Source organism: Oxyura jamaicensis, chromosome 1, assembly GCF_011077185.1.
Source record: "Oxyura jamaicensis isolate SHBP4307 breed ruddy duck chromosome 1, BPBGC_Ojam_1.0, whole genome shotgun sequence".
In the NCBI taxonomy this organism is placed as follows: Eukaryota; Metazoa; Chordata; class Aves; order Anseriformes; family Anatidae; genus Oxyura; species Oxyura jamaicensis.
Genome location: NC_048893.1, coordinates 60,132,128 through 60,156,829, shown reverse-complemented (window position 1 = coordinate 60,156,829; position 24,702 = coordinate 60,132,128). Strand labels below are relative to the sequence as shown.

The 24,702-nt window shown below is 41.3% G+C and overlaps 1 protein-coding gene across 6 annotated transcripts in view; it reads right to left on the bottom strand.

The window, feature by feature from the left end:
• DGKI (diacylglycerol kinase iota) overlaps positions 1-24,702 on the bottom strand; it is a 217,036-nt gene that overhangs the window by 12,682 nt on the left and 179,652 nt on the right. For all 6 annotated transcript variants that reach the window (XM_035343056.1, XM_035343065.1, XM_035343080.1 and 3 more), the window contains 2 exons: positions 17,161-17,186; positions 151-188 (listed from right to left, as the gene is read on the bottom strand). In XM_035343056.1, coding sequence (XP_035198947.1) covers positions 151-188; positions 17,161-17,186 — 64 coding nt within the window. The remainder of the gene's footprint in view (positions 1-150; positions 189-17,160; positions 17,187-24,702) is intronic.

Sequence of the window (24,702 nt, the reverse complement as noted above, 5' to 3'; positions counted from 1 at the left end):
CAAGGTTTCCTGGAAAGGCTGTAAAATGGCATTTGCCAGCAGTCCCTACAGCAGTCTATTTATGTTCTGAGAAGAGGTGTGATATAATTTACAGTATATCAGACCTGCAAATAGCTGTGAAAACGTGGACACTCAGTGCTCTGTGCTTACCTTCAGCAGATCACCAGCTATGACTGCCTGTAAAAGTGCTGTAAAAAACAAACAGAAAACTAATGTTAGGCAGAAAGTATTCTGCATGTAGCCTCGCAGCTGAGAACACACCTCACAGTATGTCTGGATTAAGACAAATGCCCCAATCCACTTGAGCACTCATATACTACCAAAATTGATGAGGACCCTGGACTGACACATGGGGAAGGCAGAAGGAAGGCTGCCCATGTTGCCCAATGCTATATGGACATCAAGGCAGTGTTTCCAATGCTGCCCTGGAACTTCATGCTGCTGTCTGAATTATGGCCTTGAAGCACTTTAGGGAATTTTCAACAATGTTCACAGGGTGGGCCTGAGACCCTGGCACCTGAGCCTTAATTGACGACATCTATGTCAAACACAAGGAACCTAAAAATCCATTCATAGTGATGGTGAAGTGGTCAGTCAGTGTCAAATACACAGAGTCCCAAGTCACAGATGACTGAGGGGCAAAATAGAGCTTTCTTATTATTTATTTGTATTACAAGAACATGTTGATGCTCCAGCTGGACAGCAAGTCCTGCCAGTTGGATAGGCAGGGTCAAACACAGAGTCAGTCCCCACCCCTTGTAATGTAAAGGGACAGAGAAGGAAAGAGAGACAGAGGAAAAGTAAACAAGGGCTCACAGCAAGGCAAGGCAGGGCTGTGCATAGAGCCCAGGTCTACTTACTGCCTGCACCTGTTTCTCTCAAGCTCAGGAGAAAGAAGAAGCTGGGCAAGAGCCTGGGACTCTGTATTGCCCTGGGAATAGGCTGCACTCATATAGTAATGCTATTGGTAGATAGCAAGTAACCATCTTTTTTTTTCTCTTTCTCTTTATAATCATAGAATCATAGAATCATAGAATATCCTGAGTTGGAAGGGACCCTTAAGGATCATCAAGTCCAACTCTTGACACCGCACAGGTCTACCCAAAAGTTCAGACCATGTGACTAAGTGCACAGTCCAATCTCTTCTTAAATTCAGACAGGCTCGGTGCAGTGACCACTTCCCTGGGGAGCCTGTTCCAGTGTGCAACCACCCTCTCTGTGAAGAACCCCCTCCTGACGTCCAGCCTAAATTTCCCCTGCCTCAGCTTAACCCCGTTCCCGTGGGTCCTGTCACTAGTGTTAATGGAGAAAAGGTCTCCTGCCTCTTGACAACCCCTTACGAGGAAGTTGTAGACTGCGATGAGGTCCCCCCTCAGCCTCCTCTTCTCCAGGCTGAACAGGCCCAGTGACCTCAGCCGTTCCTCGTACGTCTTCCCCTCCAGGCCTTTCACCATCTTCGTAGCCCTCCTCTGGACACTCTCCAACAGTTTCATGTCCTTTTTATACTGTGGTGCCCAGAACTGCACACAGTACTCGAGGTGAGGCCGCACCAGCGCAGAGTAGAGCGGGACAATCACCTCCCTTGACCTACTAGCGATGCCGTGCTTGATGCACCCCAGGATACGATTGGCCCTCCTGGCTGCCAGGGCACACTGCTGGCTCATATTCAACTTGCTGTCTACCACGACCCCCAGATCCCTCTCTTCTAGGCTGCTCTCCAGCGTCTCATCGCCCAGTCTGTACATGCAGCCAGGGTTTCCCATATATTTATATTTATTTCCCTAATATTTATAGTAAAAATAATTACGACTAGTCTTTCTGGGAAAGCAGTTACTTGGTTTGCTGATGCAAAGAAGATGCAAAGAAAGCTTTAAACATTTGCCTCAGTTCATGCCTTTTCAAGTGTGCCTAACTCCATTTCTACCCTCAAGTCTAGGCAGCGCAATCAAGTGAAGCATTTGCTCAAGTACCATCCTTGATAAAGGAGCCAAAAACTCAAGCAGGGAGGAACAAGGGGGAAAGAAACCCATGGTATAGTCTTGCCCCTGAAAAGTAACACACAGGAACTACACATTGTGAATTTCATGAGGAGCTTGTTACAGTTCCAGAAGTGACAACACATCCAAGCTAAACACTGCAGAAGAAGAAGGGCATGCAAAGACGACTCAACAAATGTCCCTTTCTTTGAAAACACCTGGAGTTGTGTGTGGCTTTTAGTGGTCTCAGCAATGCCTAATGCCCTGGTCTCACAGCAATGGGAAAAGAAAAAACCCAGTCCAGCTAATTTCTGATTCAGGAAAGCAGGAGCTGCAATCACAGGTAATTCTTGTAACATTGGATTTAGAGCTGTTTTACAATGATCGTAAGTTAAACTAAGTCCTGTAAATCCCCTGGCATCTGCTGGGGGCTAAGGCACACTGCTTTGAGGAATGGAAAAAGACAAACACCAGTGGGTAAGATAATGAACTGGAAAAATACATACATATCTTTTCCTCAAATTTCATTTTCAGTGGGATATAGCTTTTTTTTTTTTTTTTCCTTCCCAACATTTCTAATATTTCTAATACTGGCTCTGCACAAATTAATACAAGAGCAGAATGTGGACCTTGTGCCATTCATTTCATCTTTTTCCACCTTAATCACATATTGGATCTCAGAGACACTGTTATTGGGTGGGCTGCTGCAGTCTAGGATTGTGTAATTATTCTGCTCTCCTCACATCTGCAGAAGTCAAATGAATTGGTGACATCAGCTTTTCATTGCCATCTACATCCAGTATTTTAAGACACAGTTGCCCTGAAATTACTTGTTAAGAGACAAAGATGCACCTTCTCATGCAAACCAGAGCTGCTAGCTAAGGTTAGAGCTCAGAAAAGACAGGAACAAGATCTAGAAAATTGTGAAGTCAAAACAAAAGCTTAGCAATCTTCTACACTGAGTACTTGTAACCAGAGGTTGGTCTGGTGATATTAGGATAAAACAGCTCTAAAACACATTCAACAAAATGAAACCAATCTTTTCCTATATTTTCTAAGCATCCAATCCAGCGAAGCATTTAGGCAGGTACTTAGCTTTGAGCTAATCACCTTCTGGTCACCAAGCCTATCTTCAAACTTAATTTTAAGTGTTTTGTTAGAGTAGAACCTATTGCATAAATGAATACATTACAGATAAACAAAACCAACAGGCATAAAAAGTAGATTAGACTACTGTAAAATAAGCCACAACACTGGAAGGTTTGGAAGCTATTGAACTAGAAATGGGGAAAGGTTTTTCAGAACAGGGCTCACATTTGCATACACTTATGAATATTGCTTAGCACACTAAACCAATAAATTCAGATGGGACTGCTGGGCATATTCAGAAGGAGAGTGAAGATACCAAAAATCACCTGGTTGTAAAAGAAGTGGTTAAAACAAGCAAGCAGATGGTATTGACAAGAGAGTTGAATGAGAAATTGGACAAAAACATTGTTAACATGCAATGCCAGGCTACCTTAAAATTAGAAACATTAAAATAAGAATGATTTTATTTCTTCTGAGCAACACTGCACCACTCGTGTAATATATAATATGAATTATGCAATTTTTTTATATCATAACATACCTTCAGGTCTTAAAAAAGCCTCAAAAAAGACTTGATTTAATAAATATTTAAATGAAGTCTTTTTTTTTTTCCTCAGCTTTTCCTGAGACAAGCATTTGTCATGACTAATAGAAATGTTTTATTACCTTTTTCATTTATTTAGCAAGCAGATTTATTGCTGATGAAATGTGACAGCTTGACAAGACTGGAGACTCAAGTGTTCCATCCATATAACTAGCCCATCACAGTGCTAGACACCCTGGGCTGCCTTCTTTGCAAAGTTCAACCCTCTGTACCAGTACACCCCTACAGACAGCTTCTGTCCCATCTCTGCAGCGTCACCAAGCACTCTGCTGAAACTCTGCTGAAACTCTGCCAGCAAATGTAAATCACTGACTGGGGTGATGGATCTTGACAGAGACACCTTACCTGCTAGGATGTGGACAGACAGAAATTCAGTTTAGGTATGTAACAGCTGCTAGACAGCAGCAACTTGGGGTGAATTTAGACACCTGGTTCTAACCACCTTTCTGGGTCAACTTACAAAAGGTGCTGCATTAAAAATATAAACATAACAAAACATACATTTGACTCACAAATTAAATATTGAACTGTTACAAATGAATAAAGCACTAAAAGGAAAAAAAAAAAAAAAAAAAAAGCCAGGTTAAAAAGGCTGCTAATTGAACTCTGGTAATTCTGCAAACTAGTGCAGCTTGAGAAACAAAAATCACCTACCAGCACATCCACATAATAATACATTTCCTGTGGTATGTCTCATTCATGCTATTTCCATGTTAGCACCCACTGTTTCTGTTGGAAACAGCTATTTTTATTTCCTATTCTAAAAATAAATTTTAAGATCACAGAGCTGTAATAAACATTTTTGTTTCCTATTCATAGAATTAACCTACCAAGCCACAGTTGTTCCCTGGTTCTGCTTATGTGTTGGCAGCATTACAATTTAGCACTGCAAAACCAGTCGTTAAACACTGGGAAGAGAACAAAGGAGTGAAGTATTTGTACCCAATAACTTCAGATGCTCTGAGATACCTAGAGGAAGGTGGTCTTACAGAGCTGCCTGGATGGCCAGGAGAGAAGTAATCCTCCAGGGAAAGCAACTGGGAACTCCTGCAATAGCTCCTGTTGTGCATCACCCTCCACAGACAATAGAAGTTTTATGGGAAATGACCTCCCAGCTTGCAGTACCTAAATTAAGAGCTGAAATAAGACAGAGAGGGGATCCTTCAGGAGTGCATTATGCCAGGAGATATGCCTGATCACCTGCAAAAACAGCCAAAAATGGGCAAAATGGGGCATCCTCCTTTTAAGTACTCCTTAAAATGAGGATGATACTCCTGGTACCAGGCAATGCTCAGGATATTTAGCAAGTTAGATAAATAATTGTTAGTGAGACTGTGATACCATAAACATCTTCCAGATTTTAACAGTCATACTGCACACTTGATTTGACCCTTCCCTGATCATAGTTGCAACTGCTGATATTATACAAACTAAGCCCCAGCAAATACTGATAAAATCGCGTGGCTTCTTTGAAGCTTTCACCATCTCCAGGGAATTCTTCAGTGATGGTGTAAGGCGTGTCACTGGAGGGAGCAGAATTATTGAAAACTGCTTTAAAGTATACCACACGAAGGAGTTGTCACAGCCATGAATAAAATGCTGCCAGTTTGAGGTATATGAATTAAATGCACTGTGTGAGAGCAAAGTATTATTTATGATAATATGTCTTAAAATGGGTTTAAAAAACAGGAGGCTAAGCATGTATCTGAACAGTGTATAATAATAAATAAGGAATTATGCATTTAAGCACATGGGGAAATCTGTTGGGATTTACCTCCTCTAATTCCAACATGTAACAAAGTTAGGGCTGATAAAATCTTCAGCTCTTTCAAAAGACACAGTAAGATAGCTGATGATCTGAAGGGATCACAACCTTGCAGAAACTTCAGTCAGACAATGCCTACAACAATCCGTTTCATTCTAAGACACAGAACGTGGAATTAATACACCGTCCACATTGCAGTACTGGGTATTCCTTTCTGGTTAGAGGAAGCTAATAAATATATTAGATGTTAGGGCTTTTCTGTCAGTCCTCCTCAGTTTGAATCTTAGTGTGCAACACCATTTCCTGCTAGATTTGCTCAAGGGAACTCTTAAGGATCACCTCCTCAAATACTGCCTCACTCAAACCTTGCTGAGCTGATAATGATAAAGAAACTGCAGCTGAAGGTGACATCATCAAATTTCTTGACAGTTATTAAACTTAACTTGGCCTATCATTAGCTTCCAGAACATTTCCAGCTCTTTATTACTGTAGAGGACTATGTGAAATTCATAGAACCAGAAATTTAAAGTAATTACTGTTTTACACATTGAGAAGTTGAAAGCAGACCCAGACTAGAAGGGTGTTCTTTTTACACAGCTGGATTCTTCTGAGCTATTAAAGATCAGCAATACAAAAAAAAAAAAAAAAAAAAAGATAAAACAAGCTCTTATTCTTAATTTCACACCAATTTCATAGAAATCAATAATAACATATTTCAATCACTCAGAAAGCTAAGCTTTCAAGTGAGTGTGAAGTCTATATAGATTATCATTCAGAAATACATTGTTTTCTCTATAAAACAACAATTTGCTTGTAACAGCTTTGTACAATCCAGTAAAGACCAAATCTAATACGAAAAACTGACAATAACATAACTTTCCTAGAAACGTACAGAACTGACCCTTTTTCTACTCTAGCCACAATCTTCAACCCTGGCTGGCTGAAGGTGGTCTGTGGACTACTTGCCTTCCAAGATGACTATAAAAACCAAGCTTCTAAATTATACAGCCTTGTTGAACTTCATACCGTTGGCCTCGGCCCATCGGTCCAGCTTATCCAGATCCTCCTGCAGAGCCTTCCTACCCTCGAGCAGATCGACACACGCACCTAACTTGGTGTCATCTGCAAACTTACTGAGGGTGCACTTGATCCCCTCATCCAGATCATTGATAAAGAACTTAAAGAGAATTGTCCCCAGTACCCCCTGGGGGACACCACTAGTGGCTGGCCTCTAACTGGATTTAATTCCATTCACCACAACTCTTTGGGCCTGGCTACCCAGCCAGTTTCTAACCCAACAAAGCATACGCCAGTCCAGGCCAAGAGCAGCCAGTTTCTTGAGGAGAATGCTGTGGGAAACAGTGTCAAAAGCCTTACTGAAATCAAGGTAGACCACATCCACAGCCTTTCCCTCATCCACTAAGCGCATCAGTTTGTCATAAAAGGAGATCAGGTTCATCAAGCAGGACCTGCCTTCCATAAACCCATGCTGACTGGGCCTGATTGTCTGGTTGCCCTGCAAGTGCCGTGTGATGACACTCAAGATAATCTGCTCCATGAGCTTCCCTGGCACTGAGGTCAAACTAACAGGTCTATAGTTTCCTGAGTCAACCTTCCGGCCCTTCTTGTAGATGGGCGTCACATTTGCTAGCCACCAGTCAACTGGGACCTCCCCCGATAGCCAGGACTGCCGATAAATGATGGAAAGCGGCTTGGCCAGCTCCTCCGCCAGTTCTCTCAGTACCCTCGGGTGGATCCCACCTGGCCCCATCGACTTGCGTATATCCAAGTACTGTAGCAGGTCACCAAACATTTCCTCATGGATTGTGAGGGCCACATCCTGCTCCCCATCCCCCTCCACCAGCTCAGGGCAATAGGTATCTAGAGAACAACCGGTCTTGCTGCTAAAGACTGAGGCAAAGAAGGCATTAAGCACCTCAGCCTTTTCTTCATCTCTCGTCACTAAGTTTCCCCCCGCATCCAGTAAAGGATGGAGATTCTCCTTAGTCCTCCTTTTGGTGTTAATGTATTTATAAAAACATTTTCTGTTCTCTTTAACAGCAGTAGCCAGATTGAGCTCCAGATGAGCCTTGGCCTTTCTAATTTTGTCCCTACACATCCTTACAACATCCTTATAATCCTTCTGAGTGGCCTGCCTTCTTTTCCAAAGATCATAAACCCTCTTTTTTCCTAAGCTCTAGCCACAACTCTCTGCTCAGCCAGGCTGGTCTTCTTCCACACCGGCTCGTCTTTGGGCACATGGGGAAAGACCGCTCCTGAGCCTTTAAGATTTCCTTCTTGAGGAGTGCCCAGCCTTCCTGGACTCCTCGTCCCTTCAGAACTGCCTCCCAAGGGACTCTGCCAACCAGTGTCCTGAACAGCTCAAAGTCTGCCCTCCAGAATTCCAAGACAGTGGTTTCACTGGTCCCCCTCCTGACTTCACCAAGAATAGAGATCTCTACCATTTCGTGGTCACTCTGCCCAAGACAGCTCCCGACCACCACATCTCCCACCAGTCCTTCTCTGTTTGTGAACAGAAGGTCCAGCAGGACACCTCCCCTGGTAGGCTCACTAACCAGCTGTGTCAGGAAACTATCTTCCACGCTCTCCAGAAACCTCCTAGACTGCTTCCTCTGAGCTGTATTGCATGTCCAGGATATGCCTGGGAAGTTGAAGTCCCCCACGAGGACAAGAGCCAATGATTTCACAAACTGCCAGCTGCCTGTAGAATTCGTCATCCATCTCCTCATCCTGGTTTGGCAGTCTGTAACAGACCCCCACCAGGATGCCTGCCTTGTTGACCTTCCCACCGATCCTAACCTATAGGGACTCAACCTTAGCATTCCCAGACTCAGCCTCGAGCTCTACAACATCAAAACACTCTCTAATATAGAGAGCCACACCACCACCCCTTCTGTGCTGCCTGTCCCTTCTGAAGAGCCTATAGGCAGTAATTGCAGCACTCCAGTCATGGGAGTGGTCCCACCATGTTTCAGTGATGACAACCAAGTCATAGCTAGCCTGCTGCACTATGGCTTCCAGCTTTCCAGCTCCTCCTGTTTGTTGCCCATGCTGCACGCATTAGTGTAGATGCACTTCAGCTGGGCGATTGCCTGCTCCCCTGATCCTGACACTGTTCCCCTGGCACACCTCTAACAAGCCTTATTCCCTCCTGTCCCCGTCCCCCTTCCTACCTAGTTTAAAGCCTTCTCAGTGAGCTCTGCCAGCTCCTGTGCTAGTGTCTGTTTTCCCCTGTGAAACAAGTGGGACCCATCTGCAGTTAGCAGGCCAGATGCCGAGTGAAGCGCCCCATGGCCAAAAAAAAAACCACCAAAATTTCTGTGTTGGCACCAGCTTCTGAGCCACCTTTTTATGAGGTGGGCTTTCCAAGTCCTCTCTTCACCCCTCCCTGGCACTGTAGGGATGGAGGAAAACACGATCTGTACTCCCACTCCACCTACTATCGTCCCGGTCTCCTAAAGTCCCGTTTGATAGCCTTCAGGCTTCTCTCTTCTATATCATCTCTGCCAACCTGGACTATCGAAAGAGGATAGTAGTCAGAGGGGTGAACCAGATTAGGAAGTTTTCTGGTAATGTCCCTGACCCTGGCCCCAGGGAGGCAGCAGGCTTCCCTATGGGTAGGGTCAGGTTGACAAATACAGTCACCTACAACAATCACCCTTCTCTCTTTCTTAGTGGAGGCAGTCCTGAGGCGTGGGGTCGACTCTTCGTCCTAATATTTATTCTGCTTTTAAAGTTACAGGGGGAAACAAACAAACAAAAAAACACTTTAAAATATGTTTGCCAAATTACCTACAAAATAGAGAAATTAAATTTAAAAATTAATAATGCTTTGTTGGAATGAATGCAAGCTTGCAGGTCTTTGATTTACAGAAAGTCTCAAGTCTTACCAAAGCTGGTGATGCTTAAACATTTCTCTTTGAAGCTAAGCTGAGTGGAAAGAGCAATTAAATGTTACTTCATGTATTTTATGCACCTACAAGTACTGGAAGCAACTACTGGAGAATGAATTCTTAATGAAAAAGAAAAGTAAATGGAAAAAAGCCTTGTTGGTGGAGGGATTTCCTAGATGCTGAGAAAAACAAACAAACAAAAACAAAACAAACAAAAACCACACAGAAACAAACAGCTCTACATGAGTATGAGAGTCAAAAGACTAGCAAACAAAAATGTCCACAACAAAGCAAAATGTCCACTAGAAAGACTTGCTTGAACTTCTATACAAGAAAATAACTTCTGTGTTCACTGAAACAGGACCTTGCATTAAATAGTCTGACTCTTACAAACAAACTTTCATCAGCTGGGCCAAAAACCTGCACCAAGCCCTAGTAAGGGATGCCCACTGACTTTGGAACCTATTATTACACTGGTGCACAACAGAATGATTTTTTTTCTTACCACTGCATATAGGAAAAGCTGTGTTCAGGCAAAAAATGCCCACTTTCATGAGAACACACTGTAAAATCTGCCATGGGAATCTGCCTGAACATAAAGCTGAGTAATGGTGTTCCGTAGCAAGACTCTTGGGTATATCTGTCAGGTGATAACCTTGATCTTGTTTTCTTTTTATGCTGATTTTTACCTTCACATTGAACTACAGCTCATATATTGCAGCAGGAAAAAGAAAAAAAAAAAAAATCTTGCACCAAATAGAAGAATATTTTTCTGTCATTTTTGAACTTGACAATTTTGATGCTGAGCAAAAAGATAGTTAACATACCAGCCTTACATTTCAATACTTGAGAAAGAAGCTCCATTATAACCAGACAAGGGATATTTTGGCAGGGAATTTGATTGCCTGTAAGCCCAAAGAGACATCAGCTTTTAAAGGTATTTATAACTAAAAATAATAATAATTTATTCAAAAAGGAGCAGTGTGGCATGGGGACTGGGAAGAGGCAAAGGTTTCCTGACTTCCTAGAGGAGTTATACCTCAGCCTAAAGACTGCTTAAAAACCATGATGGAAACAAGACAGGAAAAATATATACAAGTTAGTGATTTCTTGCCTAGGACACAGTGTTTCTCATGCTGACTACAGCATAGATTGATTGATTTTGAAACTTTACAAAACGTATCTGTTTGCTGCCACTATACAGTACCCAAAAGAAACTGATGGTAAACAAGATTTCCCCACAGGATTTCAGCTTTGGGAAAGGCTTAGGCTTCTTAGGGAATCAGAGAGTTTCAGCGCTGGTCCAGGTAGCTCACGAGAGCAGTGCTGTGAGGCACTATTTCCATGAAAGAAAACCAGATAAAGAGCCCGAGAGTTCAAAATCTTCCCAAGAGACCAAGAAAACACAATGCAGCAACCTGCTGCAACCAAAAGCTCAGAAGCACATCAGCTGAACAGCAGCCAGACAGAAGTCTGACGACTATTCAGCAAGGGGAATATTATGAAGGCCTTCACACAGCAACTGCAGCTAATCCATCTGTACAGGAAAAACGTGTGCATAAGCATACAGTCTCTTGTGGTTTAAGAGACACCTTTGAAGCGCGCTGGACGCTTGAATAAGTCATACTTCAATAACATTTATTTCTAGGATTGCACAAAGAGTTAGAAAGTCCTTCTAAACATTTTGGGTTGTCCTTTAGCTACAAAAGTACCGCATCCTGTGCAAATCCAAAGGAGAGAACTGACACAGTTTTAACTGCAGCTGTTTGGAAATAAAACAAAAAACTTATCATGCAAAAACCATCCATTACTCAGGTGGTTATAAATATGCATTAAAAACCTTTTCCTTTTAAGAATTTTAGATTTAAACAACACAGTATCAAAACACTGTTTACAGAGGAAAAAAAAATAACCACACACAGGCTTCATGAAGGAAAAGAAAGGCCAAATTCTCACTTACACAGAAGTTCCTTCATAAAACTCTGGAAGGATAAAGAGGCTTTCAAGCAGATGTAAATTACACTCAAGCTGTCTTTAAGGCCCCATTTGCACTGTCAGACTAGTTTAAAGGTAATTTGATGCCAATTAGAGTCCACCCTGAATTGTTTATGTGGCATTGGTGCTGAGCTAAGAGTGCAATTGAAAGTTAGGAGTGGAAGTATTCAAACCCTAATGCTGAACTTTTCCTGCAAGACCATTTCAATCAGTTTTACAATGAGAAAGGATGAACATAGGGAAAAAGGACTTTATACATGGTCCAAAAACCCAAAGAGCACTTGCAGATAAACTAAGTACCATCTGGCAGGCATCATGACTTTTTTTTTTCTTTTTCCCATCCACCATTTTTATTTTTAAGCCAAGACAGGAACAATTACTGTCATTTTCAGGAGTGATGTGTTGGAAGAAAATGTCTCTGATCAAGCAAGAACACCAGGCAGGGAGGCTTTGGCTGACTAATGCAGCCACTTTATCAGTAGAGTTGTATTACTTTGGCAGGAAGGGAGTTCTAGGTAAAATGATTAAGCAGTGATTTATTTTTTTATTTAAAAATAAGAAAGCGTAACAAAAAAGGAACACTGTGGGTCATGCTACCCCTCCCCCTTCCCTTACCTGGTGGACCATTCCTATCACAGGCACTCCTATCACAATCTCTTCAGGTTTTTGCCACTGCAAGGCTGGCTGCAGTGCCTTTGCCTAGGAATGTCTAAGTATCTTCAGCAAATAGGTCTTCATAGTAGGACTAAATAATCTGAAAGTCAATTCAACCATTTATTTGCTGGAGGAGGTCTTGGGTGAGTGGAGGGAATTGTTTTCCTCTTTTACATTGATAGGTTACCACGGTTATCTGACCACAAACAGCATCACTGCTTCCACCAGAAACAAAAACCAGGAGTGAAGTACATTGCAACGTTACCAAGGACTTCTGCTTGAAAACAGGTGCCCTGATCCAGACAACACTTTCATTGCTCCTACTTCCTTCTAAGAGGAAAGGGATAAAGACAGTGGCCATCTGGAAGGAAACATTTCCCAGTTTTCCTCTACTAATCATTCAGATGCCCACATCTGCCAGACCTCTCCCTCCCAGCTGCCTACTGATCCCTCAGCCTGCTTAGATATAACAGGAGCTGGGGTGTGGGCACTTTTTAAAGAATTCGGACTAAGAGGATCTCCCTCATCCCTAGAGGAGTGGTTTGACATAACACTTTCTCTTGCCATAGGTACCATGGCTCTGCATCAATCCCACCCTCTGCTGAGCTGAGAAGTGAATGAACAAATTCAGAGCAGATCCCCACACAACTGTTGGCTCAGCTGGCCACAGACAGACTTTCAAAACACTGTCCAGGAGGGCTTTCTTCCCAAAGTGGCTAATTAATCAAAATAAATACCTGCAGTCAGGAGCCCCCCCACAGCACTGTCTTTGATTTGCTCAGTGAAAGCATTCCAAGACATCTTAATTTGTTGCTAGGTAAATGGCTGCAACATCACTCTGAAGAATATAGCTTCTCAGTTGGAGCTGTGCAAAACCATCACTCTCTTTTGATGGAATATGGTGTATAAAACAGAGGTGCCTTTTTTTTTTTTTTTTTTTTTTTTTATGATGATGATTCTACCAGCACAGAGAGGTTTAGGTTTCTCTGGGGTTCTCTGCTCTCCCTTTTATTTGGAATAGCAGAATATTTAAAAAAATACAAAATACAAAAAAAAATCCTGAGGAGATTTTTCTTTTGCAGACTATGACTACCATGACTAGCGGTCAGTAACTCCAAAAATAAGAAAGGATGTTGACAGTGTGAAGGCCAGCTTCCCAAGGAGAACAGGAAATCCCCATATGCCAGTACGTGTTCTCAGCTCTTGTGCTCTTTTCTGAGACTCCTACAGCCTTCTCCTTTTTTCACGGGTTCAGACTTCTTAATGGAGCAGACAATACTGGAGTACACACCATAAAGCACAGCACATCCTGCCTCAAAGAGAGAAGTTCATATTGGTCAGCAAAGCATTTTGCTGTATGGGAAGAAGATGCCACCCCCTTCTATACACAGTCTTGATCATTCCCTTCCTTATAGTTCATACAGTAGCTCTCTTCACCCAGAGGGGCATCCAGAGACAGACTTGTATCTCCCACCCCAAGCTTCCAGTCTGAAACTATGCCAAGCAATCCCTGTGGAAAATTCCTTTAAAAATGTTAGTTTGAAGGTCACAATTTAAACCCCCCTTCACTTCTAATGTACCCCTGGCTCCACAGAAATGCCTCCTAAGGATAAGATATCCAGACTGGATGACTATAATAAAAGCATTCCCTGACAGAATCTGAGAGGTCTTTGGGTGTCTCCATTTGTCTTTTCAAGAAGAAAATCACTCTTCATCTTCACCCATTCATTTTGTCATATTATGACAATGTAATAACCGACTGTCTCCAAAATATCTCCTTTGAATATATTTGCCTCTTGCCGTAATTTCTCACTTGTGCTCTATTCCCTCATGAATTTGGAATCTAATGCAGCAAAAAGATATGAAGTTTAACATAGCAGAGTTTGCTAGAAATTATGCTGATACAACATAAAGCTCAGCTGCTAGAAGAAAAGGCAAAAGCTCAGTTTCGTGGGCTTCTACCCTAAGCTCCTCTCTAAACTACTATGTTTTGAATTTTACTTAGCTAGTTCCATTTTGTCAGACAATTAGGGAATTTGGGGTTAGCTTTTCTATCTGGTCTTTTTGTGTTTTGGTGCTTTGTTTTGTTTTAAAAAGAAAGTAGGTGAATTTCATTCTTTAAATACTCATTTCCTAAAAACCTGTATCAAAGACAAAAACCTTCTCAAAATCTTTAAGAGATTTTGTTTGTTTCCTTTTGAGGCTTGGGATTTTCTATTAGCACTGTTTCCCTTTCTGTGGCAATTAAAGTGGTTCTGTTTTGTAGCTGATAAAGGTGCCTTTAACACGTGTCCACAACAAGGAGCATTGTGCACTGTTACAATTGTTCAATAGATGCCCAGTCCCAGACAGATGGTGCTTTATCCTCACCCTCTCCTCAGTACAGCACAATGCGTTGTCCTGTCAGGGATTAATGGAAGTGACACTCACATTAGATGCTAATTCTGGTAGCAACTCTGTTACTACACTACAGATGCTAAAACTACTGCTTACAACTAACACAGGAAGCAGGTGCTGAACACTGAACATTGAGAAAGCAAAGTGAGGAGCACAATGCAAGAACCTATTCACAACACAACCAGAAGATCATGGACAAGGAGAAAGAGACATTTGAAAAGGAAGACAAGGATGATGGGAAAGAAAAGCACACAGAAACAGTAGGGAAAAAAAAAAAAAAAAAAGTACTGAAGATTAAAGAAATAAAAACAAACACCAGGAACCAAATGGGAAGTTAATGTAAAAAATCCAACACAACAGAGAATGTGTCTTTTCTCAGTAATGGCCAACACATCACACCATCAGTAAATCAGCACTAGAAAGTTGCCTCGTAATAGGGAAAAACAGCTGAAAGAAAGTGATGCCATTGAGGTAGATTATTATATGGTTGGATTTTAACCCACTGTACACCCCAAAGCAATACTGGCTTATAAATCAACTTATAAATGTTTAACATGTTGAATAGGCACACAGTTGAGTACTGGTTATTAATGAAAATAAAAGTCCTAATACTGATTCTTGGATCCCTACTCCAAGAAAAATATGCCAGTAGAAGTGTGCATAAGTACTGTAAAAGGCAGACAGTTCAGAGAGAAATTTTCAGTTCCGTCATGCATTAGCTCATTTTGTGCTTAGATAGATTTCAGATCAAAGACTAATTTGAAATGCTTCCTCAGTTATGCTTAAAGTGGGCTGAGAATCACCTAGCCTCAAATCAGCTTGTGCTACAGCACATCTGTCATGTTTTCCTTTTGGTATTGTGTTCGTTTACCATGGTCTGCATGTGGCACAGCGGGGCAGAGGAAATCCAAGGTATTGGACCTCTCTTTCTGAAAAAATCATTGTGGCATGGGAACTCTTTTGTGTTTGAGAGACGTTCTTACATATTTAAATGTTTGACAAATCTAGCCAGATATGTCACAGTCATGAAACATAAAAAATCAAATAACTAGCACTATCCCATCAGTAATTGGTCAAGGAGACACTGGCCTTTCATCCTGCACTTCCAAGAAGGTTTCTTATAGCAGAAAGGGAAGAGTGAGAAAGAGGAGGCTACTCTCAGATGTTTGTCAAGCCTGAAAAGCCAGACCCTGGCAGCAGATGGTAGATGGAAAACAGGAAGATTTTGAGAAAGAATAGAACAGTATAAAAATACTAGAAAGAAGGAATGCATTATGATAGTATAAAATACTGAGGTTTAAAGATATAGGGGGAAATACATTCTACACTGTCTGTTGCTCCATTAATAGATAAAAAAATGAAGTAATAGAATAAATGGAAGGGAAATGGAAAAGGAAGAGCAGTCTATCACTAACAAGCTTATCCACTAAGAAGAAGATTAAGTCCTGATCTTGAAACAGTATAATAAACCGTATTTTTTCAAATTTATTATGAGGGCTAGAGAAATGGTAAATAGTGTTAACATCTCACAAGTCTCTCGTACTTTGTATTAAAAAGATATGGTCATGCTAAAAAGCAGATGAACTATTAAATAAGAAAGCTACCTTTCGCTCACAAAGTCAGTGTGCTGCAAATCACTGGAAGTAGAGTGAGCAGCAAAGTCAAATTGCATGCATCTGCCATTCTGCTCGTCAGGGGATCCACCGCCATCAGGCAGTAGGAATGGACTAGATGGATCTTTGGTCTAACCTCTCTGTCCATTTCTATAGCTTTCTTTACTAAGAAATAACATGTAAAGGAGATAGAAGAGAATTTATTAATGATGTTATCTTTGACAGCCACTTTACTGGATTAAAAAGGTCTTGGCTGAAGCCAAGGACAATGCAGGTCAATACCTAACTAGTAACCCCCCACTGCGAGCAAATATACATCAGTTACACGCTATAGCATTTCTTGAGTCCCACAAAACCTCAGTTAGTATTTTTATTGCTCACTCATTTAGCACTCCACACATTTCCAGGCTCAGACTCCCCTTACATCTTCATATGCAATTGTCTTTACTATTTCACATCTGGACCTTTCTTGAATAATGCTTATTGTATTGTCTGGAAATTTTGTAACTGCATATAATCTGGATGCCAGCAAAAAAAAATAGATATTTATTTCTTTTGCGGTCCAAAATAATATTACAGATTCAGAGCTACATAATGAACTTTCCCTTCTCAGTTTCAGTCTCTTTTTTTCCCCATTCCTTGTGCAACTCTGCCAGTGTGATTCCCTCCTGACTTGCAGTATGCCTCTGGACTTCAGTATCAACACCACCATACTTTAATGTCCTCTAAAGGGATATATGTACAAGCTATCTCTAAGAACCTTAGTCGGTCAAGTTATTAACCAGCTAGTCACTGCATTCTTCCTCTTTAGCCCACAGGGAAAGATTAAATCTTCACTAAAACAATGTATTGTTCTTTAAGACTACATATAACTTTCCGTAGGTTCTCTATGCCGTCATGTGAATAAATTGCAAACACTTCCAATGGTTCAGGTTGCTTGAGCAAGATTCATTTTACAAATAGCATAGCCTTAGCTTCTGCCAGCTCCAACTAAATGAACAAGCACTTCATGTCTAGGTGTGAACGTTTGAGCAACATTGAACTTTCATATTTATAAAGTCATTTTTGTCCAACACAGCTGTGTTAAAACAGTTTCCTAGCTAGTCATTAGTCTCATTTTTAATGTTATTTGTATATATAAAACAGACCTTACCTTGATCTTCTGAAGAGACTGGTGACCTGAAATAAAAAAAAACAAAATCCAATCAAACTTTGGTATGAAAAGGTCACAAAGAAGGTTCAAATTCTACTGTGGGGAATTAGATATGGATGAATTGAAAGGTTTTATTCTTGGGCTTACGTAGAAGGAAGGACTGGAAGGCAGCTAACAAAAAATGTGCAGAAGAATGCAAAGACCTTCTCTAGCAGCAGGTCTGCAGACCAGAGTGGTCACATTGAATCATGTTCATAAGACCGTGGTTTCACTATTAAGCACTCAAGCCAATAGTTTATTTTGGATACATGGCAAAGAACTTATCTACTACTGTTACTGTCAAAAATAGCTGATGTTACTGTTGAGAAAGTCCTGATCCCCCAGAGATTATCAAAGGGACCATAATTAAGTGTGAGCCGGAAGGAAACCTCACGGCTAGAGGTTGTGGAGGAATTAATAGCCTCAGAGGAAATTGCAGTTACTAAGGAGGCCATTTCTCTTACTACTCATAATTAATGAATTCATAATAATAATAAGTCAATGCTGCTTTCACAAAGGCAATAGAAATGGACAAAGAAAAAAAAAAACAACACTCTCTGGACAGATGTAAGGGCTGTAAAAATAAACTCAACAGCACCAACACAAGAGTTAGCGGATACCCTACCAGTGGCTTAAACTTGACAATACTCCAAGAGCAAGGGGTTATAAAATATGAGGGACATCTCAGTGCTCTGTCTGATAAACAGAAGCTCCCCACTGAACTCCAGGGATCTGTATCACAGTTCCCATCACTAAAGAACTCACTCCTCATCGTATTGCCCAACATCCATGGCAAAAAGAACATAAAAAAGTTTAAACTATTTACCCTTCATTTTTGCCTTTGCTGCAGAAGCTTGGCACAGAAAAATGGGGCTAATTGTACAGCCAAATCTGGGATGTGCCTTGGTTATCAAGACTCAGCTTGACAACACACATTGGATTGTGCTATTGCCTCAGTGCCTCCCTGACAATGATTTTCAGCTGTGTATATAGTCTTCCCACACAGGTAACGAGAAGTTTGTTCCTGCAGTGAATGGAACAACTCATGCTTCCTTTTTGAGATATATTTAATTCTGCACCAATGTACAAAACTAACAAAATACTAAAAATTTTATAATGTTAGAGTTGTCGACAAAGAGATCAAAGCTGCATCTGAAAATTCTGAGAAGGGAGAAGGGAAAATAAAGTACAAAAGGAACAAAAGGGGAAAGGAAATACATATATTTAAGTGAGTCAGCGGGGGACAGAGGGAAAGCAAAGGGTTGGAAATCCTGGATTTAGAGGAATAGAGGAGCTGGGGAAGGAGTCCTAATCTTATTCCATAACAGGGGGTTGAAAGGTAACGTTAAAGGATCATAGGACATCAGAAACAGATATGCACATATGTGGATGGAAAGAAAAGATAGAAAGAAAAGATGGAAGCTTTACTAATGAGTATACCGATTTTTATTTGCAAAAGATAAATTTGCAGAGAAAGAGATGAAAGAGTTACAGCATGGCTGGAGCAACAGTCACTGTGAAAGGAAAAATGTGATTGCCTAATTAAGATTCTGTGCTAGAAGCCAATGTATCTGTATGGATCAGAATTAATTAATCCACTACTCCCATTAAATCCTCTCACTACTGCTGTACATCATAAGCATGTGTCCCGCTCTGCTGTCAACCAAACCAGCTATGCCCTTCAACTTCAGCCATGTCTCTGTATATATGCTAGGAATGCAGGTAACCCAGGTAAACCATACATAAATCACTACTAATTAAAGACTCCCACAGCTTTAATCAACAAGTGAACCCTGAGCAGAAGCCCTTATGAGGGTCAAAACTCAAAACATAGAATTTCCTACAAGGTTACACCATGCAGAATGGGCCATATCAAAAGGTGCAATGTTTAGGTTCTTAAAGATATTTTTACGTGCAGGAGTCATGCCAGGGTCCTTAGTTCACCTGTCCTGACACTAGACCCATTTCTAACACAGTATCCCACAGTATCAGAGGAATTTATTCCTTTGTTTCATTTCTTAATTGCACAGTTTCATCACCTTTTAGATCTTTATGTGAAACAATAAAATAAACTAAACAGTTGGATTATTCTATGATTTAGATCATCATTATGTATGGTAAACCAGATGTCACTTGCTCCTTAAAAAATAAAAAATAAAATGTTATTGTGATATACTATCACAATAACATGACTATCTCCATTAAAACACTGAAGTGAGAAATGAAAAATATGTTTGTGCACATTTCATATGTCCCAGATTAGAATGTATTTTACAAAATAAAATACTAATCCCATGTACTTCTGATCCTTTTTTGCATTCCTTGACCTTAGTGGTTAAACAGTGAGTAATCCAACAGGTACTACTGTCTCTACTAGCAGTGTTTTCATTTGAAAGGCTTCATCAAGCATCTTTTGCATAGGCTGGTATCCTGAGAAAATAAGGTTTATGCACACACCAAGATGATTATGTGTGTATATCTCTGCCTCAACCTAATAAAATTTGAGCCAGTTGGCTGATTTAATCCATTTTTAACAGAGGAGGCATGGAGCCAATTACTGCTTTCACAAGGAAATGCAATAGCATGAGCTCAAACTTTCTGAGGTAGCTGTGAAGACACAAAGAGAGGTTCTGAATATCTCAGCCACAGGAAAGCCTCAACAAGAGCTTCCACAATGAGTGATACTAAAGGATGAACCACAATAAACTAGGCTTCCTTTATTCCACTACTCACAGAAAGAGCATTTTGGCAAAGAGTAGAGCAGACTTTCAACACTCTCCTACAATTTCAGGCCATGCATTTAAGCAGGAGGAGAGATTTTTCCAAAGCATTCAAGCACTGGCCTAACTATGCCAAGGGGAGTCTTGCTTGTAACTATAGCATAAGGAAGTGAGGCTGCTGAGTCCTTTTAGAGTCCAGGCTGATAGTGCTGGGCACTTTATGCACTGTCTGGGCTACCCCATGCTTATGGCAGGCAGGAACGAAAGAAAGAAAGCCTAATGACCTGCTCTAAACCACATCCACTCACTCCACAGTCACGGGGGGCTTGCCTGACAGCAAAAAATCTGGTGGATGCTCATATTTCCGGTCACACATCTTTCTTTCAGCTCTTTAAGAAGTGTGAGGGATATACTGTGGCAGCAATGGTCACCAAATGAGTGTCCTGAGAAGGGTGGATTCTCAGCTGCTAATGTCCACATAGTAAACATCTAGCTAGCCTCTGGCAGCTGTCCTCTGAGTATGATTTTAGTTGTTTTACAGCCATAAAGAGTCAAGTTATCATTCTCACAACTTCCATGTCTTAAAAAAGTAGAGAAAAATCAGAGATATCTCAGAAGAACTAATATGCTGTCAAGATGTGTGTCCCCACCTGGATAAATACATTTTGCCAAATGAAATCAAGAAGAGACTTCCATTCGGTTTAAAAATAAATAAATAAATAAACAAGCAAAAAACAGGAAAAGGGTCAGGCACTGCAATATCCTAATCTTAGCCATATCAGAACAGAATTGCTTATTTTTTCATATTCAGTTACTTATTTGTGCTCTTAACTTCTGGAAATGTAACTTGCAGAAAATTAACAGTGCTGCCAACATTAGCTTTTAGGCTCATCACTCCACCACCCCTTCCTTCCTCAAAAGAGAATACAGAGGATAGAATGTCTATGGCTGGCTACACTTTCAGAATTGTGATGATCTTCTACCAACAATGCACTTTCACACACTTAAGTGTGAAAGGGAAGCCCAATTTCTAATATTTTCACAAAAAGGTAACAATTTGAATTCTCTCCTGCCCTGAGTTGGCTTTATGAAGCGTTATTGCTTTAGTGACTAGTTAGACAAATTTTACTGTGATGATAACAGGTCATCAACTTCCTTGCGAGGGGGAGTGGAGAGGCAGGTGACCTGTTCTCCACAAACACCAGTGACAGGACCCACGGGAATGGGGTTAAGCTGAGGCAGGGGAAGTTTAGGCTGGACATCAGGAGGAGGTTCTTCACCGAGAGGGTGGTTGCGCACTGGAACAGGCTCCCCAGTGAAGCGGTCACTGCACCAAGCCTGTCTGAATCCAAGAAGAGATTGGACTGTGCACTTAGTCACACGGTCTGAACTTCTGGGTAGACCTGTGCGGTGCCAGGAGTTGGACTTGATGATCCTTGTGGGTCCCTTCCAGCTCGGGATATTCTATGATTCTATGATTCTATGATAAGGAAGAGGATAAGAAGAAAGGAGGACGGAAAACATGTTACCACCTCCATTTTCTTTCCATGCTGTTTGTACCCCTCTTTTTGCTACAGGTCCTGCAATGGTGTTCTCTTCCTGTTGCAGAGTAGCAAGTTCTGCTAAGAAGAGATATCAGCCCTTTCAAGGCTCGGTCTGCAATGGAAGCTGCACTTTGCCTGCTCCACAATTCCTTATGCAAACAAAGCAGTACTTTCTGTTCGCACATGAGATACACAAAGCTCTCCCAGTAAATATTTAGCAATGCACAAAAAAGCCTGAAGAACAATGTAAAAGCCCCCTAATCATATATTCATGAGATGCTTCCAGGAAATTGGAAGACTTATGGTACTGAAGGCATGAGATGTGCCCACCTAAAACAGCACTGTGCTTCAGAATTCAGGGTCTGATCCAAAGCACACTGGAATCATTCCACTCTTACAGGCTTGGGATCAATTGCTGGCAAAACTCTAATCCCCAGCATAGCCAGGACAGCCTTCAACATCATGCAAGCCTCCCCAAACAGCCAAACACTTGCAGCTGTTTCCCAGTGCATTCTCCAATGTGCAAGCACAAGATTTATTCAACACTGGAGGGATGGAAGAGGGAATATTCATTTCCAAGGAAGGCAGGGCAGGGACTGTGACAATTTAGAGCCTAGTCAACCAAGGCTTAAGAACCTAGAGAAACACAGCCAGCCTCCAGCAGATGAATTCTAACAAAATTTCAGGAACTGGGTACATTATTCATGAAGACAAAAGCCTCTGGAGAAACAAACCCAGAGCTGATGTAAAGCAGCTATTTTAATCAATAAACCTGTAGCAGAAACCATCTGCACCAGGTCTATTTAAAACCAGCCATTTAGAATTTAAAGGCCAAATAACAATCCATGCGCAGCAGTTCTGCTGGGTTTTATGACCATTCCTCTTTTTCCCTGCTTAAGCAATGTATTTCTGCAAACTTTCTCATTCACTCTGACAATACCTGCCTGTGAGCAACGGAGGGGAAGAGCTTTTAGATTAAATCCACTTCTCCTCATTTTTCTTTTTTTTTGCGTACATCTCTTTGGAACTGACAGTGGAATCCCTGTGGCATTTATTCACATATTCTCCGATTGTAATGAAAGAAAAGCTTTAGCACATTAAGTATTTTTCAAATAAAGGTGAAGAAACACCCTCATTCACAACTCTGCATCAGTCCCCGTGGGACTGGCAAGTTTCCTGCAGCCCTTGCTGCAGATGGTTCCTTGTATTTTACTGGCAGGAGAGCAGAACTGCTTGCTTTCCTGCTCCTTCAGCATCTCCTACTTGGAGAAGCCCAATAAGAGTTAAATATAGCATTCAGTCTGGACACCACTATTTTCTGCAATGGCACTTGATGGAAAATACAAGTCTAGGAATTACTGGGAGCTTCCCCACCTTTCCACTTTCAACCTACACATGCCCAATTCTGAGTGACCCTGCCAGGCTGCAGGAATGGGTTAGCAAGTCCAACAAAGGCAGATGCAAAGTCCTGCACCTAAGACGGAGCAAACCCATGCAAAAAGGCAGGCTAGAGGTCTACCAGCTGGAAAACAGCTTTTCAGTAAAGAGTGTATGATGTTAGCTGACCACAAATTTCGATCAGCAGCATGACCTCAGGACAGTGGTGGCCAGCTGTACTTGTAAGACCATAGCCATAAGGTAGATGGAAAGGACTTTTCCCCTCTACTCAGCACTTGTGAGACTGCATCGGGAGTATTGTGCCTAGTTTGGAGCTCCCCAGAACAACACAGACGTTGACAAACTGGAGTGAATATCACAAAGTCGGTGAGGGCACGTGAGGAGAGGCATATGAGAAGCGGAGGGAGCTGGAGTCATTCAGTAAAAAAGAAGGCTCAAGGGAAATCTTATTGCTGCCTTCAGCTACCTGATGGGAAAATATAAAGAAGCCAGAGCATTCCTGAAATAAGGAAAAACAGGAAAAAACAGTGAAAAGCAACAGTCACAAGTTGAAACATGGGAAATTCAGATTGGATAATAGGAAAAAAACAACTTAAAATGCAGATGACCGAAGAGGGGAACAGGCTGTGCAAAGAGATTGTTGAATCTCCAGCCTTGCAGACATTCAAAACTCAGCCAGACAAGGTTCTGAACATCTTCATCTATAACTGGACTTATTTCAAGCAGGGGTGTGCATTAGATGACCTTCAGAGGTCCTTTCCAACCTTTTTTTTTTTTTTTTTTTTTTTCAGCAATCTTATAAATCTCTCTACAAGGCTTTCTTCTACTATTATCCCAGCTTTTCCGTCATTCTTTTCTCTCAAATACTTCTGATAGGCAATAGCAACACTGTCTCTTGCACGAGGGAAAATGCTGACCAGCAATGCTCCTGAAATCTAAAAAATTCCATACAAGTTTTTATTATTTTGCAGAAATCTGTTCAGACATACCTTGTTAATCTGTACAAACAGTCTGGAGAGTCTATGTTTTTTCTAATTCTGTTAAAGGCAAAGATCAGCATAGCATTTTTTTCTGGTGTCTCTGTAGCTTCTTCCTGCAGCCTCAGTCTATACCTGCACATAAACTGTTGCCTCAGGCTGTTCTCGAGCAGCCCAACATGCATGAGTGTAGTCTGGTGCTTCTTACGAAAATGAAGACAGCTCTGATGCATTCCTTATTGTGTCTTGGGCATATCTGTCCCTTAAATGTTCCACACCGTGTCTCACTACTATCTAAATTTTTACCTCTTAGCATTTACTGTATTTCTCTGTCCACTGTAAAATACTTTGAATGAAGGTGTGGAGCACCACAATGCTGCTATACCTGAAATTGTACTGACACCCAGAGGAGTGTCCTGGGAATTACTGCTTGACAAAGGAATAAAAAGTTACCAGAACAAAATGTTAACCCAAGTGGGGAGGGGAGGGGACGGAAGCAAATAGCAAAACATCTGATTTATTTTCTCAATAACCAATCTGTGCACTTTTACACTTCTCAGGAAAACCCAAATGTCATTTTTTTGCAACTTTAACTTCTTGTTTAACACAAATAAACAATTGGGTTTTGGTAATTGCAAAGCCGTGCCAGCCACTGCTGGCACATTAGGTATACCCTGAATAAGAAGTCACATCCCCAGTTTTGCCCCGAGGCTAGATAAAGGCAAAGCACAACAGCAGCTTGGTATCCTGAGACACCATCCAAATAATCTCAGGCCAGCTTTGGTTTCTAAATATCTTAGAAACTGCCCTAAGTGGTGTGTTTGTTACCACAAAGCAAACCAGTGACTCCTGGTAAATTGCCTT